Genomic DNA, 19,140 nt, shown 5'->3' on the forward strand with positions numbered 1-19,140 from the left:
ACACGGCCACCCCACGGGGCTCAGCAGATCCCCGGCTCCCACACCCAGAGCCCCCTGCGTGCTCTGGCCATCACCGTGCCAGAGGAGCTGCCCACCACCCTGGGCCACACTCCACTGCACAACGTGGAGATGCTCGCAGCCTTCTCCCTTTGTTAAGTGTAAATGGAATTCAAATACCACTGCACAAAAGTTTTTGCGTTCCTTCTTTCTGCTCAGGCGGCTTACGTTTCTGACATTTCCACCTCTACAGCCATTTATCACTGCACATGGTAAAACAGCCATGTGGAAGCCTCTGAACGTGTGTTCAACGGTCCTCATGGACAAATGTCACTGTCCACATAAATGTGAACAACTGCCTGCATAGGCACCAACTTTAGCATCCTCCGTCTACCACACATTTTACAAACTAGTGTGTTACCAGCTGCAGGGTTAAAACAATTTCCCTTAAATTAGAAGCTTTTTCATCCTTGTACAGCAGTCAGTCTGCAGATGCGAGAAGTGCTTAAGCAGCTCAGCTAAGTGGAGATAAATGTTGCATTTCAGTACATGGAAGGCTCCAACGTGAGACACATGAATGCAGCCTCTGACAGTTCAGAGCTGTGGAGCATTTCAGCATTGCAGGACGCCACAAATAAGCAGTGGTAAGTGCCAGAGGAGTGCATGCGTTCTTCAAACAAATTCTTAACGAAGATGGTTTTTCTCAGGATATCTGCACAAGTTGATGAGAAGTAACATCTTAAACTCTTGCAGCAGTTCAAAATATTATCTGCCAAATGTAATTTCCGAGGTAAGAACAGACTATCAGTCCTCTTATATATTAGCTCATTAACAAGTGCCTAGCATGCCTACCTAGAACAGATGGGAGCCTGACTGGACCTGTCTGGTATGACCTAGGAGACTGTTTAGAAGGTTTATCAGGGTTGCAGTGACAGAAAGAACATTAAGGTTTAAATACCAAGTAAGTAACTATATTCCAATGCCAATACACTATGCCAGGTTTGCTAATGTCAAGCTCAGTCACATTCTACAGCACGGTTTATTTGCACTGAAGGCCAGCATAATTCTCACTGACTGCTGGAACACAGCAATATAAGAGATTTTGAAGCTCATATGAAAATCACAGTTCGGAGCTCAGAAACACATCATAAAAGCACCTGAAATTATATTTTGAGATGTATATCATCCTTCTGCTTAATATGCAATCTTCCATTCTAAGTACTTGGCACAAAGAAACACTGCTTGCAAATTCCTAGCATCTACTTTTATCAGTGGCAGTTAATTACACTTGTTTTCATGCAACTGATTTCACACATTAAGTACAATTTACTGTATAGCTAGGTGTAACTTTCCCCAGTAGACATCTAGGCCATCAGGAACAGTAATACAATTAATACATAAAGAAAAAACACATAGGGAAAGAAAAATTAAAAGCACTTACATGCCTAAAATGCAGTGTGGACAGAATTTAGGTAATTACATCTAAAAATGTCATTCAGCACTCTTCCTCAGCTCATCTCTCCAGCCTTCCCACCGAGCTCCATTAGAGATGCCAGGCCCCTGTGTTTTGAACAGAAACCTTGAGACAGTGCATAACCCTTTGGCACAAAGTGAGGGTCTGTCAGCTTGAATAAGGACAAAACGAGCTGCTTCTGTGTGTGTGGATTTCTGACACCACTGTCCTCATGCCCAAATGCCCCAAGAGCCTGTCCTGCTGTCAGAAGAGCACATGAAAAAAAAAGTCAGAAAGCACCAACTTCCACAAAGAGTCTCCAGCCTGACGCCACACAAGTCCACAGGGATCAGGACAAGGGGGACACGTCAGCGGTGCCCTCTGGAACTGCCACTAAAGCACTTGCCTAGGAGGTGGGGAAACGTGAGGGCTAACTCCCCCTCTCTCTAACAGAAATGCAAACTTTTCTCTGAAGCACTGTGGCAAGGGAAGCAAGAGTGGTTTCCACTCCTTATGTCTCTCACCCCACAACTGAACACGTGGGAAACATGGGAGCAGAAAATCAAGTGCAAGGATGCACAGCTCCCTGTGTTAGTGGTTACAGCGAGCATCTGTTAAGATGGGAAGTGTTTTGCTTGTCCTCTACTGCAGCTACGCGCATGTGCGTTTTTGTTTCTTTCAGCTGATGAACACTTAATGCAACAGGTACAAATACTCAGTGGATCAAACCTTAACATCAGAGCTATTTCTGAATTTCAGTACTTTTACAGCAGTAAAAGTATAAATAAATAATGAAGCACTCAAAATCACTTGGCAATAACCATTAGCAACCGGTTACAGATTCCCACTCATTTTCACTTTGGCTCCAACTACTTCTCTCTGATGTCACTGAAAATAAGTTTCTAAATCTTCTTCTAAGCCCACTCTATTTGCCAAGGATTCAAAGAGAAGCGAAAGGTGGATTTGGCTATTCAGTTATTCTTGCTTCAGATACGATGAATTCAACTTCCCCTCAATGCCCACAGCAGGTGAATGCTTACTGTCTGTGTTTATTCTAACCCGTGTGATATAAACACAGCAAAGCACATTCAGCATGCAACTAAAAAAACTAAGTGTCTAATTATGTAAGTAGTCTCACTGGAGTCAATCACTTCCTTTTAGTTAGACACATACCTTGCTCAGTCAGGTCTAAAATTACCACATTAAGAATTTTCTCACTTGCCTCTCTCCGAAGGCTAAGGGAATACTGCACTGTGCATGCAGGACTGATTTGATTACCTCAATCTTTTATTGGGAAATAACGTATGTCATGGCAATGTCAGACAACTATTGTTTCCTTTGTTCTGCTCAGAGGGAGGAAATAATAGGTGTCAGGAAAGCAGCACAATCATGTGTCTCGGTAATAAAAGTGACATATTAATGAGCATCCGTAAACCGTTATAATTAATGCAGGGGAATGGATATTGCCTACTTAAACTCCGCAAGTGTTCTAGTAGCTCCACACCCAACTGCCATTTTATTCCATCCCAGGGCTTTCCACTCACAGCAGCTCCTTTGCAAAGCCGTCAGACACTGTGAAATCATATGCTCAAGGGAATGGGCAGATACATTTTAATAGAACAAGTGACAGTGGAGAACAGTTACTAATCTGTTCATCAGTGGCAGCAAATGCATCCCATAATCTATGGGGGAGCATATACATATACCCTTGAGGCTATAACATAATTAACAGGATGCAGAGGAAGATGGGTAAGACGGACTTGCACAAGGATATGGATGTGTATTGCTTTTACTTTTTTAAGCAAAGATGCGTTCCTGAATTTTACACCACTTAAAAATTTTAGGCCCTGCTTGATGTGCCTGTGTAACAGGCAGCCTTCAAATAAAGTCAGTTTTGAAGTTTAGCTTCAAAAGCCCAGCCTGACAATTCCTGTCTATAGGCACACAACTAACAAAAAAACCACCAAAAAACTCCAAAACCACCAACAAACAAAAAAACACACAAAAAAAAAGAAAAGACAAAACTGCAAGAACCATCAAGGTGACACACTAAGGTGCTTGAGTATTTATTGGCAGAATAACAACATAGGTCACGCAGCGTTGGCCCTTCAGGAATATCTAAACAAAAACTCTTAGTTTTTATGACATACAAATTGGTCATTCTTACTCCTGGATGTCTGGATTTTAAATGACGTTGAAAAATGGGACCTCTTCAATTCCCACCTCTACTTGATTTACTTTAACTTGCAATTCCCTCTGCAGGTAATGTGTTCTGAGCTATTTTAATTCACATTCTTCTTGTAGTTTGTGTATTGAATTCACCTAATAATTCATTTTGATGACACAATCTTCAAAGCACCATTTGTGGGTTTTTTAGTAGGTTCTGGAATAGATTCTTTCACACTGCAACATTTCTTTCAGGTGTCCTTTGCTGTATACTGTTTAAGCTTGCCATTAGTCTTGTACTTAGCATATGCTCACTTAACACAGCCACATTTACTATTTTTATCGTGGAACACTTTAGATAAGAACTCTATACACACACAGGGGTGCCTCAACTTTTCAGCGTGCTGCAGAGGCTAAAACACCAGCACGACTGTGAAACAGTTGAACTGGAGAATCTTTCCAGATAAAAATATGCAAATTATCCCATCAAACATTCCCTGTGCTCAGTAAATAAACGCAACCTCCAAAACTAGAAAGTCAAGCAACGTAACTCACACAAATAAAGTAAGGAATACCCACAACACAGGGCAATCCAAACTTTCCTTACTATAAACGACCATTTTCGGTAGTGTGGTCAAGTAAAAAACTTGTAATTATGTTCTTCCTGTGCTGGATATCCACCAGAATAGATATCCAGCTGCATTATCGAGAAAAAAATAAAAGAAAATAAAAAAAAAACCCAAATATCTATTTATCAAAGTAAGTAAGAGGTAGATCTTTTTAATTTTAGACTCTCCCCTGTCCCTCAGCCCTCACTGACATGCAGATTTGAAGAATATGCCTTTTGCCACATCTCTGAATCTCAGCTTGTAAGTATTTAATTATATTTTCTGAATATTCCAGCATTCATCACTTCTCACAAGGATGCATGAGCCAAACCAAGGCAGAGAAGGACAAAGTCGCAGAGGAAATGCATCTGGGTAACGGAGGGAATTGGAAGATAACGAGCACTGTGGGACCTGCAGAGAAGAAAGTCAACTGGAACACACTTGCCTGGGAACCTGGAACTGAGACCCCTTCCCACATCCTCCTCGGGTGGCAAGAGCACAAAGAGTAACATCACCCTCCTCAAGTCATGGAAAAATATAAGAGAGCGCCACAGGCCCTTCCTGAAAACCTGGACAAATGCCTGAGCAATTAAACAGCCGCTCTACACCGATATGGGAGAGTAATGTAAAAGCAGCTAAGGTCCGTTTTCACTCCACTGCAATCATTTGATAAGAACGACACAAACTGGCTTCTGAAGGACCTGGTAACATCCTAAATTCAGAACAGAACCTGGGACAGTAGCTCACAGTAATGGGGTCGCACAATGAGTGACAAAAATAATAAACACTGAACACCTACTTTCAGGACTTCATCTGCTTCACTGATTGATGTGTCTATTACTGTGCACTGAATGAGGCAGAGGGACTAAAAAAGCTCCACAACACCTGTGATTTTATCAGTAAGGACTGCATTTCAGCAGCAGATGTGACTTAAGGCTGAATAGGTTGCCTAAATTTTAAATATCCCCAAATGCTTGATTTTGGAGTCTTAAAGTTTCTTTTGGTTTGATTCTTTAGGTATTTTTAAAATACTTTTGATAGTTTCTGTGGAGAAATCACAGTCCAATGGTTTAGGAACAGATCTGTCATTCTGAGAACAAGAGTCTGAACCCTGGATGAGGTGCTGGCCCATGTGTGTCACATTTGACAAATCACTTAACGTTTTTACCTTGGTTCGCTGTAATGTGGGAAATTCATAGGAAGAAGAGGCTGAAAGAAGTTTTCTGGCTGGAGTTTATTCCACTGCTATGGTAAAGAACAGCCCCACAAATCCCCTTTGAAAATCCCAGCAAACCCTTCGTACAAATAAAAAATACATTAAAAATTGTTAAGATTATCCTTACACAAAAGGGATTGCTCTAATAATAATCACAGTCAGAAGAACATAAAAATAAGCCTACTAGGTTTAGCAGAGGACCTACTAGCCTAGCCTCGTCTCTTTCTGAGTAGAGCCCGTGATGAATGCCTGGGGAAAGAAGAGGGCAAGAATCTGGTGACACTTCCTAAGGATTCCCCAGGACCTCCCCGAACCTAAATACTGTGTACCCACCAGTCGGGATTTTCTTCTAATACGCAGCAGCTTTTTCAATCCGTCCAGCCCCCTCACCACCCTGTGACCAAGTGTTCTGCAGATTAATTATGCACTGTGTGAAAAAGCACTTCCTTCTGCATTGGGGTGACAGTGAACTGTTGCCAAAACCAGTAACTGCAAAGCTCTTACTCTATGTGTGGGCAAGGTATTTACATTCTGTTTTCAATATTGTTTGGTTATGTTCTACAGGGAATAGAAAGAATTTCATGGGTTTGGCATCCTCCTGCCTTTTAGTGTGCCTGTTCCATACACATTAATCCTGAAACGGTTGAACACTAACTGATTTCACAAGAGCGCTCTGTGCTGCTGTTGCTATTGTGAAGCCCACGCTGCAATAGGCTTTGTTCAGCGATATATTTCAAGATGCTTTTGCTGAACTGACTTTCCCCACCCACTATGAAAAAAAAAAGTACTCAGTTCCAAAAAATTGCATAGCAAGAGCCCAGGGCAGGCCAGAAGAGTCACAGATCTGAATAGACTGGTTTTCACACACGATAAGGATTACAAGTTGAAAGCAGACAGTGCTGCTGATCAGGATGTCTACTGCTCTCCTGTCAAAAAAAACAGCAGAACACACAGCAAATGAGGTCTTTGAATGAAAGGTGTGTTTGAGGACTTAGTAACTTATAATTTTTGTCCAAATTTTAGACACTATTCAAAGAAAAAACTACTGCTTTTGGGTAATATGAAGGAACTGTTTCTAGTAGCATTAGAAAGCCGCTTTTTTACTTCGGGAGACTGGATTTGGCTCCTCAAGGGGTTCTGTGACAGAGTTAAGGAGAGAATCGTAGTTTCAGAATCTGAACCTGGGAACCCTCATAAACATTTATGAGTAGGTCTGCTAAGCCCTTTGGACTTACACAAGAGAAAAATCTGTCAGATTAAGTTTTTAAATATTTCAGCTAACTACAGCATTTCCTTCATTCTACATAGGTACAACAGTTGCCCTGGACTGGACCATTTCTTCAGCAAGCACAAATCAGTGCTAAACTCTTCTTAAATTAGCTATAAATCTAGAGCGGTAAGAAAATCTGTGACAGCAAAGAAATCAGGATCTGGATTCTGACAAGTTACATCAATCATGGGTTTTAAATTATCTCGTTCCATAACTGATGTGCATTCTAGATCACCTTGAACAATCTCACACAACAGGATTCAATCAGCAAAAGTACCCTCAGAGAGGCTGTAAAATTGGACCACATAGTGGTGGATATGTGCAGCTTGGGTCCTAATACAAAAATATTTACACTTGAATTTCAACATGTCACATGACTAAATCTAAACAATGATCTTTTAAGGACAAGGAGAAAATATCACAATTCATCTTAATTTCATCAAAATTACTTTAAATCACTACAGTTTGAAAGCAAACCAAGAACAATGTTAGAACTAGAGGAGCTTAAAAAGTATGTGCCAAATAATTTACAAAGGGAGTTTATCTAAGTCAAAATCCAAACACAAACATAGCATTTAGATGGAATGTACCACACTTGATAATTATGCAGCCATGAACAAAAATGCATATATGTTTACATTAAAACTTCAAAATTTTATTTTTATTAATACAACGGATTTAGGACTACAGAAAATTTAGTGGCTTCAACCTGATTCCGAGTTCCACCATGCTAGTTTTAGAATTAAAAAATCTGTAAGAATTCAATTGCGCTGTTGTATAACTATATACTACTTGAAAATTATTGAATCAGTTACATATAGAATGTTGCACTCCAACAGTGTGACTATCCAGTGTCTTACACTAGCCATAGCATTTTCAACATATGCCAAGCGACACCACAACGCGCGTGAATGCACTTACCTGCTTCTTCCACCATTTACTCATGAAGTATTAGGTTTTAAATACTACACGAAGCTCAAGACTGTGAAGAATGACGATGGCAATCTCAGCATGAGTCAAAACTCTCATATTCTTTCATAAGGGTTGTGAATATTACAGCAAACCAGCAATTAAAGTAGTGATAAGACGTACCAACCATCCAAAGCCTTAGAGCTACAAAAATCGAAAGCTATAGGGAGAGATGTGTTTGTTCCTTTCCACTTTAGTCTCGGCCTATGTATTATTCCTAACGCACTCCAAGGCTCCATAAAGGCTTTCGACTCCACCTCCAAAAGACACACGTACCTGCAAAATCATAAACCTAAGTGGCACTTAGTCACCTTACCGTGATCTGCTATGTTTTAATATCAAGATACCAGCACGTCTGACTCTCCCACACTGCTGGCATTTAAAGTTAATCTACCTTAGCATTGCTGATGTCCATGGAAAAGGGGCATACAGAAAAGCAGACAACCCAGCACAGAAATAACCTAAGAGACTGATTATTTTTCTTCTTTAGCTCCTACTGAAAATACGCTTGAGTATTTTTCATAGCAGGTGAAATTTCATTCCAGATGAAAATTTCTTTATCTTCAGTCATCTATCTACTACACCATCACCATACTACCTACACACTGGAAAACACACACTTGATTTCATGGACACATCTTTCAGATTATTAAACATATTTCAGACTAAGAAATACTTTTAAAAATACCAGCATGGAAACAAAGATGAAAACTGCAATGAAAGACAGCTCTCAGACGGCCATTTTTTTTTAAAAATCGAGTCCATCCAATTACAGATTGTGACTAAAACAGTGTAAAATAGGCCAACTTCCTGATTTACATCAAATAGAAGCAATTTCCAAGCCTGTAATGTGCTTTGGTAGTCAGTAAACATTGAGTGTATTATGAATAAAGACTCCATATGATTATTCTCATTATCTTATAAAAGATAAGAGTATCTGCTCAAAATCTGATTACTTTTCATATCAAGTTCTCAATAAGTTATTCGTGAAGTGACCAGTAATAACCACACTCCCAAACACACCTTCCAAGGTAAATACATATGAAGAACTGCAGCACAATTAAGAAATTAATTTGGACTTCCAAATTACAACAAAAGAACTAAGCCATTTAGAAAAAAACAGCTTTCACCTAAGACTCCACCATACACTGAGTTGTAGTCCCTTACATGTCTCCTGTGAAATGCTGCTGAAGAATATAACAAGAGGGAAGAAATATCATAATCTGTACTCTGGCAGAAATAAACCATTCTACAGCCTGAATATTAATTAGAATAAACACTGTTTTGATTTTTATTTCACAATACCTGATGTTTATCTGCCCAGGCATCAGTCATAATGCATACATTTGCTTTAAGGTTTATGACTGTAACTAAATCGATCTCATTTAATAATTCCAATAAATCTACCTCAGCAGAAACCACTAAATGAGATATTAATAGCAAACTAAATATACCTGTTAGACTACACAAGTAAAACATAGAAATACAACGAAAAATGTTCATGCTCGTTTAAGTGCTAGGTCAGTTCATTCCCTACTATGGACACATGAAAAAAAGACTAGTAAACACACCTTGTCCATGTTTCAGAAGAATTGTCTCTGTTTACTGCATGCACGTATTCAAGGCTACTTGTTTTCTGACAATAGATAAGAACTTCTTTGGGACAAATTTATGCTTTAAAACCAACATTTGGGACAAAATACCAAAAGCTAGGACAAAGATTATATACTACATCTAGGTCCCCTTGTACAAAATAAAATTGCAAGAAAACCTTGACAGTGACTTGCACATCGCTCATGCTGAAAAGTCAGATCTATAGCCCCTAAAAATCTGGTAGGTGGGGGTTGGTTTGTTTGTTTTAAGGCATTTAAACCCAAATGCCATCAATTATTTTAGGAAATCTGCTGATGTTTCACTACACCTCGGCTTCTTTTTTTATGACTTCAGTCTGTGATACAAGGCACAAGCTCTATAATAAATATCTGCGTAACTGTAGGACTGTACATCCCAGGGCAAATATTCTCCAGCTTCCATCTCATTAAGGTAAAGTAGGTGGTGGAGCACGAGATCCTGTATGTTTTAACAAATGGCACACCCCAGTTCAGCATGTCACGTCCACAGCACACAGTGCAAGGCTGCCAAGTGGAACCGAAACTAGAACTTATCAAGACAAAAGGCAGAGAAAGACAATTTCCCTGTACGCATGTTCCAGTCTCCTAGATTTAAGCCCTGCCAAGAACCACTGCATCAGTACACACACCAAGAGTCTCTACAGTCTAAACAGATTATTTATCTCTTTATTCAACATCCCTGGTTCTTCAATTAGAGCCATGACAGTGTTCTACTCATTTTATACCTGACAGTTTTACTCCCCCACACACAACCGTGTCTACAAGTGATGGGTTATTCATAAACCTGGTTGTCCTAGGAAACTAAGGCTTCCTTCATCTCACCATTGCCACTAAACACCGATTTCCCACAAGGTCTATCCTGACAGCACACTGCAAAGTCCCATAGTTGCGTGGTAGTCATTTACCCACCACATCGTTTTGCTTGGTTGTTGTTTAACTAGAACACTGAGTTGCTAAAACAGAAATTTATTACCTTTCCCTTCTACCTTAAATTCACTGCCTTTATGCTGCACTAGTAAATCTGATCCTGGTTTAGTGAAATTGCTCCATTTGTCCTTATTCTAACTTCACCTATGAATACTGTGATTCATTTACAGAACTCGAGTAAAAAGCCATAGCATGAGTCTTCCCGTCACCCACCTAGAACTTAGTCTACTTCCCAAATCACTCTCAGTTCTCATTTTTTTCAAAGTTTCCTTCACAGAAAAGAGTAACTTAACAAATCTGCTCTCCCTCTCTGTTCAGGTAATTATACCTCTTTTCCTCTGCCTTTGATGCTGTAATTTCTTCCAGGAAAGACCTCCCTACTTTACTTCTCATTTTCTGAAGAAATCCTAAGATATAATCTACTTGATTCTGGTCCAGTAGTCCGTCAAATTTACTAATGGTGATGGCACAGCATTGTCCTGTCTTGTCATTTCAGCTCACCTCAGCATCACTCTGTTCTGTTCTATCTCTTGCCAAAATTTCAATGTCTTTCTGAGGTGCTAAAGCCTACTTCTTAAAGTGAAATTGCAAGGATCCACAGGAAATAAGTCTTAGTTTTCTCTATTATACAGTCTTACTGTCTATACATTGAAAACGATGTATTTACAAAGATTTTTTTTGTGTTCATCTTTTTTTTTTATGTCACTTAAACTATGGCAGTAACTCAATACAGAAGTGCATCTGGTCTCAGTGTGCGCCCTTTTCCACCACCTCCCTTCACGACAGTTCCCACATCTAGTTTGACACAATCAGTCCTTAATTACACAGTCTAGTCTACCACATTTACAGTAAAGCAATTCCTTACACTTTTCTACTCAAGAAGTCTGACAGCCTGATTATACAGATTTTTTTAACAAGTATTTGCTTTCCTCTTCAACATCTGCTTTTTGTTTTTATTTCTAAATCCCCAGCAATCATAATATTCATATTCAGATTATTTCTGTCCTTTTTATCTCTCCATACTTTTCACAAAAAATGCAATCACAAACTTCTGCCAAAGTAATTTCACTGCATTTACCACACAATTTAACTACACATACAATTTCCTTTCTAAAATACAAATAACTATTCTGGGATTTTTATAAAGACTATCACAGTCTTATCCACTAAAGTCAATGAGGAACATTACTCTGATTTTATTTTTTATAACATTGCTAAAATAGATTGTTGAAATATACTGTAGATTCAGGCACAAACCAGTCTTTTTCTCTCATCATGAAATTATCTTTTTTCTATTTATGCTTTTGCTAGACAGTATTAATAAGATGTTTTATTGAACTACAGAGATACGTTATTTCAGTAGTTGGAACTACTGTTTTGTGTATGCACACATCTATAACACGTAAACATTTATAAAGCACTTGTGATGACTCAAGGAGAAATGTTTATCATACCTTCAGACAGTATTACATTAAACTTATCACCTTACCATAGATCTATTTTTTTTCAATTTATACTGCCTGAAGGTAAATCCCCAAAATTCCTACAAGACAACATAAGCAGTTTATAGTTGTCCTGGCATGACCACATCTCTTTTCTTGTGCGAGCCCTAGCCTTTGCGCAAGGAAACTGCTGTGACTGGTAACTGGTAACATATATGTCAAATTTGGTTACAAAAAAGAGGCAAAAGTGGCGTTTCTGGTGCTATCATGAGCAGAAAGGGGATATTCCTTAAATTAGCAGCCCAAATGTGTAAAAACTTTGAGTGACCACAAAACCACAGGCTGAGAAACTCTACTACTTTGCATGGAGTCCTTTTTTATTTACTAAATTTCACACAATTCTAATATTAGCTGGTCTCCGGTAATAACTGATGCAGTGTCAGATTATTCTTATCCCCAGTGACTTTAATAATTATCAGACTGTAGAGCCCTTTCTATAATCTCCAGTTTTCTTTTCAATTTATGCTTCCCAGTCAGAATATAAGAACACACTTTGTTTCCTCTAATTCCACGTACACATATCTCAAAAAGGCAACTATAACTACACTTGCATGTGAAAGTCAAGGCGTATTAAAAAAATATATGCAATATAAATTTTATCCACAACTCATATTTCAACAGAACTTTGAGGGTAAAAACACTATTGCATTTCTCCAGTGCAATTTCATCATTGCAGTAGCAGATTTGCTTTCAGGTTTTGGCGCATTAACCCAAATATCCAGGTGTGCAAACAAAGAATACCAGTGTGAAAACATGGTTTTTATAAACTAATCCCAAACATCTCTGCTTTCAAGAAATATGATTGAGGGATTGTCTTCTTGTATTGCCCTCAAAAAAACAACACAAAACATTCATACAGGCTGTTCACACAGATCTCCCTTAAACTGTAGTTGTCTATGCTGCAATTTAGTTACTGTCATCAGAGATTGAAAAAATATTACAGTGAATTTCTCCTCAGTGTCACCTGTTGATCTTCAATATAGACAGACTAAGGTTTAACTTGCCCACCATTTTCATATCAGTTTTCTATACTGTAATTCTCTTTAGAAAGTCAGAAAATGTTCAGTCCCAGACAAGACAAAACATAGCTCTTTATGAGACAAATATAATTCATAAGTTCATGAGTTACAACCCAATTGTACATCATGACTCACTATTCCAACTATTCTATATATTCCCTCCTCTGTCTTTACATAAAGACATTTGCTTCTCTTTCTCTACAAAAACAAAAAAAAACCACCTTAAGTGACCTACCACTTCACAGAAAGCACGACTGGCTATCATTACTTCTTGTTCACATAACTGAGCAATCTTCAAAAACACACATTTAAAAGTAAAGATTAAAAAATAAATTCCTGCTCTGATGTAATTAAATAACAACTACGTGACGTTAGCAAAAAACGGCAGTTATCCTAATTAAAAGCATCTGATTAAATTTTAAAGACAAAGGTGATAGCAAATACCCATCCACAGTTCATATAACAATGAACATTATTTAAAATTTGAATTATACTAGCTCAAACAACAGTATTCAGGGTCACTAAATGAAACATTCTTTTCTTCTACCATGCCAAGAAATATTTCCTTCTTGACAAGAAGTTATGGACAAATCAATTCCCATCACCTCCATGCATATTCCATTTGCCCGATAAATCCTACAGCGAATCATTGATAGAATACAGCTATCACCAGTTACCAGAATGTAGGTGACTGTCAGAAAATATTAATCGAGTCTGCCACTTCTACGGTGTTTCTAGAGTAACAGACTTACCTCGGCAGATGGTCCCATTCCCCACGTAGCCGGGTTTGCAGGTGCAGCTATGTCCCCTGACGGTGTTCGTACAGATTGCGTTCTCATCACAGTTATGCTGTCCACTGCCACACTCATCATGCTCTACAAGAGCGGAAAAAAAAAGAGGGGGAAAAAAATTTACAAGAGAGCCAGTGACCTTTTCACTGTGATGATGTGGCATCTGAAACCCAAGTGGAACAACAAAGGTGCCTCAACGGTAAAACGCTGGGTGTTGGTGTGGGAGTCAGCCGTGGGTCCTCTTCGGTTACAAAACTCACCATGTGCATAGTGACAGTAGTTTATTTAGGTTCAAAAATAGGGAACAGTGGGGAGGCAAAGTACAGCTGTGACAAAAGCCCATGAAGATGATCATCATGGAAAACTATCTGCTGTGAAGACCAACCTTTACATCACTGTCCCTCACCAACAGTAATAAGCATAAATACAAGGTAAGCCATGCCCTAACAGCACTGCTTTTAAACGCACAGCTCAGTTGTCACAGCCACTTGCTCTAATGCTTGCTGAGCTGACTCTCTCTCTAATAGCATGTAATAACATTTTACATTTTTAGAGCACCATTCACACCATTGAACGGCCAAAGAGCCTCCCAGACAAACGGGCCCTATTTTGCTTTCATCCAGCAACTCTAACTGCTGCCACTGAGCCTAATTTGCTGCAGCTCCTGCACTTTACTCTCCTGCTACATTTTGTTCTACTAAAGCATCAGTTAGAGGTGGTGAGCTACCCGACCCTGAAGTTTCTCGCTTCTTCCTGAAATTAGTAGGAGCTCCCCTCATGCAGTAGGACTACAAAAAGAAAACCTACATATTTTACACTTTTGCACCGGTGGATTTACAGTTTTGTTCAGGGGAATCAAGAGGATGCAATGAAATGTCTTAAAATTATACAAAGGACAACTGACATCATTAAAAAAAAAATCTGAAAGCCTTCTCAGTAGCCATTTATGGAACTGCAGTCATCAGGCTAGTATCCACATGCAGAGAGGTAAAAGGTATCTCTTTCTGGAATTAAGGATTTGATTAATTACACCAGTGAAGCAGCGGTGTTCAAAGGATTACGGACTAAATTTAGCCTTCCGTAGACCACAGAGAGATGCAGTGCCTCTAAAACATGAGCAATATACTCATTTTACAGAATCTGAATTAAACCCTTTGGAAGAGTCTCTCCATTGAGAACAAAATGATCACAGGTTTCACCAGGCTCGAGTTAACCTCGGTGATGCCCTCAGTTTACCATTGCATAGATCAATAGCCAGTTTCAGGATAACTCAAGACACATGTAGATTTGAATGGTGGATTCCATGGAACTCCCCAAACCAAATACTTCTTGAACACTGCTGATAACTATTTGCAGAACATATATCCAATGTGTTTTCTATTTTTCAAATATATTTGACAGCAAAATGATATAGATTGCAACCATTTTCTTTTAAAGCGCATCAAAGCAATGTATCACTTGCTCACTCTTTGCTTTTACCAAGAAACTCCCTCACACACACACTCAATTGTGCCTGGCTTTAGCTGATAAATTCAGGCTTACATTTATACTTGTTAGTTTACATTGGTCCCTAGCTCTCCTTAGTAATTCATTTCAGCTCCTTGCCAATTTTCAGATGTCTTACACGTTCTGAATGCTAGGCTTCTTCAAGGGCTGCCTCTTCTCTCCTTCATCTTTCAAAAAACCTGTACCAGCGCCTGATTCTTGCCACTCCACTCTCAGTGTTCAGACTGCTGAGTCAGACACAAAACGTATTGAGCTACCCCCCAAGGAAGGGCTTAGCAGGCAGCTGCATTCGAATGATGCTTTCTTTTAAAAGAGACACCCTCTCCATAATCTCTCCCTCCTTTTAATACTTGCATTAGTTATTGCCATTAGCTTTCACGTGTTCATATTCAAGCTATAATGAGAATGCCTTTGTAATAGGCTCATGTACACACAAGAAAACTCCTACTCAAACAATTGCCAAAATTAGTTGATTACCTTCTCAGCACTTCACGTATAAACAACAGATTTCCCAGTGGTAACAAATGTGTTTCGCCAAAACACACAAGAGATTATACACCGCTATGTTGTTCTAGGACTTTGACAATGTAAACCATTGTATTTACCACTCCTGCAGATGTACAGATGCTGGCAATATTGAAATATTTAACCACCGGCAAAGCTGCTTTCCCACAGTCAAATTCAAAACAGCGGTCAGTTTTTCCTAAGCTGATATAATTTGGAGAGGTAGAGGTAGCAACAGATCTGACCATGGGAACCTGCCCTTCATGAGACATCCTGATGCTGCTAGCACAAGGAGGACTAAGGAACCTCATCTGCATGAGGAATCCCAAGACTTCTTAGCTGCAATATGGCTGCAATGATGGGAACTTCAAATGAAGCTTTCCCTGGTGTAGAGATGTCTATAGATGATGTTGCTCCTGGCCTAATAAGAATGAGAAAGTATTGATTTTCTGTCAAGGTACAAAAATCTTCTAGTACAGATGGAAAAAACCTTAAGATTCTGTCAGTAGTGAGTTATCCTGGGTTTCCTTCTCCCTCACAAGCGATCATCCTTTAGAGCACTTGATGTTCACATTGGGAAGTGAACATGGAATGTGGGCTCATGTTGTGTTTAAACTCAAAGGAGATTATGACTAATTTGCAAAGAACATATCTTTCTTACACACATCACTTTCCAAATTCCCCATTCAAGCAGATTAGGCAGAATCTTTAATGTTACGGTAAATACTATTTGACAAGACAGCAGTCAAAGACTGGAAGAAGGGCACTGCGAAACAAGTGAAAGGAGTCACCAAAAGTATCATTTCAAAGCACCAAAATGGTGAGAACAAAGATGAAAATCATAATGTCCTATCTTATTTTGACAACTTCCCTTACAGCTAAAAGTGAGAAGTACATGAAAGGGGACTCTTAAAAGACAAAAACAGAAGTAATTTTTAAATTTTTTTACACACAACTTAGATCTATAGATACAAATAGATGCAGGCACATATGTAGATATTTGGATATAAATAAATATGCTGCCATACTCAGGAATGAAATTGTCATCATTAAGTTTGACTGAAGTCATCCATCGCTCTGTGACTTCTGTTATATAATAGACACAAAAGGAGCCTATAATGAAAGACAAAAAGAACTGTCAGGCTTACCAAGAAGGACAGTACTGTAGGATGCAGTTCTCTGACCCAACACTCATTCCCCTGGGTTATTAATATCCATTTCAAGAAACAAATACAATTTCAGAAGACCAGTTACAAAAGTAGTACCATTCTGTGCCTATAGATCAGTTGTTTTATGCAAATTGTCTTCAGCATTAGTATTTCTGTTACTCAGGAACCCTGGTTATTGCCACCTCTTTTCCCTGCTCTGCCACTGGTAAAGCTGTGATATCTGTTACTTTTTGTGCCTCGGTTTCCCTCTACAAAATAAGGATATTACAAGATTCTAATATTTTTTCTAGCATTTATCATCCTTCTGAAATCCTCAAATACTAAAAATTTTACAGAAAACTAAAGGATATCAATCTTCTACTAAAAAAAAAAAAAAGAAGAATCAAATATCAAGTGCTGGTTTACCTTCTACTTAATGTACTGTTCCTGCAGGCAGAGATGAGGTATGAAAGCACACATCTCTGAAGCTTCAGCTTACCTGTCCCTGTTTCCTAGCCACCAAGCTATAGCTAAGAATAGCAAAGTACATATTCAAACTTAACATTTTCCCTCTGGATAAAATCTTTTTAGAATTCCTAAAAGCTTTCATGAACTTTTCCAAAATCCTCAAGAGCATCTTATTTTCTGAGTTCACAGCTGAACCAGGTCAGCTTGTGAAAGAATCACTGTGAAGTTTGTCCTCTTCTCAGCCTCCATCTAAGGATGGCCATCTGCCTCCAGAAGCACTTGGAAGATCACTACTAAGAAATTATCCTTCTACAAGCCGTATCTCTGCCTCCTCTGTTGTATGACGCAGAACACGTATCAGCGGTGCATGTCCTCTGTGCATACATTAAACACTGATTCAGTTTGTAAGAACTAACGCCTTAAAAAAAAAAAAAAATCACTACAGAAAACTTCTGTTTGAAAAAGTTGTCACTGGAAAGTCAACTCTGGTTAACTGCTTGCCTCAGGCAACTGAAATTGCATCAACCTGAACACAAGTCCATTCTGATAGCACTACAGGTCTGCGGACATTTATGTTTATAGGTGGATAGTGTTACATTAGAACATACACACAGTGGTTGAAGAGAAGTATCACAGTTACCTTTGCAAGCAGTCGAATAAAAATAAGTTTATCTTGATGATTAGAGCACTCAGGAGCTGTCTGACAGAATTCGTCTCAATATTACACAGCCTTACAGAGATAACAATCACATAAGAAGCAAAGTTAATTCACCAGAAAATAGTTTCAAGTAGATGGTTAGTTGCACATCCTATTATAAGAAGCATCAATGCACCCTACAAATCACAGAAAATGCCTTATACCAAAACACGAGGTGGCCTGTACACACAGTGATATCAGGGCTCACACAATACTTTCTTTTTCCTGAAATCCCAGAGAAGACTCTAGTTACAGCACAATGGGAAAACACAGACCATTCCTGTCACAGTCTCAGTAACATGAAGGGAATAAGAAATTACTGAAGTAAGCAATTACCAGACCACCATGAGGAGCTCTGCCCACTGCACCCCTGTACCGGTGTGCGTGCTCAACGCAAATGGACCCCAACCAAGCAAACGCCACATCAATACCTGCAACCAACATTTGCAGCATACATATTTAAAAAAAAAACCAGTTGAATAATACCTGAGACAGCAGGAGACCAAGAACACAACAAAACTCCACGCCTGCCAGCAGAACATTGACTATAAAAGGTGAAGCCTCTGCTAACGGCTATATTAGTTGCACCTCCAGCAACAGCAGAAATAGCCAATCATGATGCGTTTCAGCTGTGAAGCCACTCGCTTAGATTTTAAACAGACCTTTAGTTTTCTTCAAAACACAGGTATCTATCCAGGCTAATGAAGTTAAAGTATCTGCAGGCTGTAGCAGCTGCTCCAAATGAGCAAGTATTCCAGCTGCTCCACCTTTAATATATAACCCTGCTGATGGTTGACGACTTTAGTGTGAAATATAAATAGGAATATTCAAAGACAAAAAAGTCAGCAACCTTCAGGCACCTGCATTTCTGTAATATCTTCTATATCCACATTATTCTAGTCTGTCTTAATGAGAACTCACATAACTACTTTTGTTTGGTGATAACTTGAAAAATACCTTCTTTTCTGGGCTAAACTGAAGTAGAAGACTGGAGCAGGAAACGTGTTGGGAGCAGGGGGGAGGGTGCTGTGCCTGAGGTAATGTATTCTGCATAAAGCCACCCACACCATATTGCAAAACTGTTTCTAAGTCAAAACAACCACAGAAAAATAATTCAGAACACATGCAAAGTAAAAAAGGATTTAGTTGTCATGTATTTATAAATACAGATGCACAAATACTTAGTTGTATAAATAAACAATTATAGGTAAATAAAATTTCTCCATTTGTATATACATGAAATGTAGTATTTGTGAAAGGCTCTAGGC

General features: G+C 38.9%; 1 protein-coding gene across 1 annotated transcript in view; it reads right to left on the reverse strand.

Moving 5' to 3' along the window:
- NELL1 (NEL-like 1 (chicken)) overlaps positions 1–19,140 on the reverse strand; it is a 251,715-nt gene that overhangs the window by 86,631 nt on the left and 145,944 nt on the right. The window contains exon 12 of the mRNA XM_009875157.1: positions 13,511–13,633. Within this exon, the coding sequence (XP_009873459.1) occupies positions 13,511–13,633 (123 nt within the window). The remainder of the gene's footprint in view (positions 1–13,510; positions 13,634–19,140) is intronic.

Source organism: Apaloderma vittatum, unplaced genomic scaffold (assembly GCF_000703405.1).
Source record: "Apaloderma vittatum isolate BGI_N311 unplaced genomic scaffold, ASM70340v1 scaffold11538, whole genome shotgun sequence".
Classification (NCBI taxonomy): Eukaryota; Metazoa; Chordata; class Aves; order Trogoniformes; family Trogonidae; genus Apaloderma; species Apaloderma vittatum.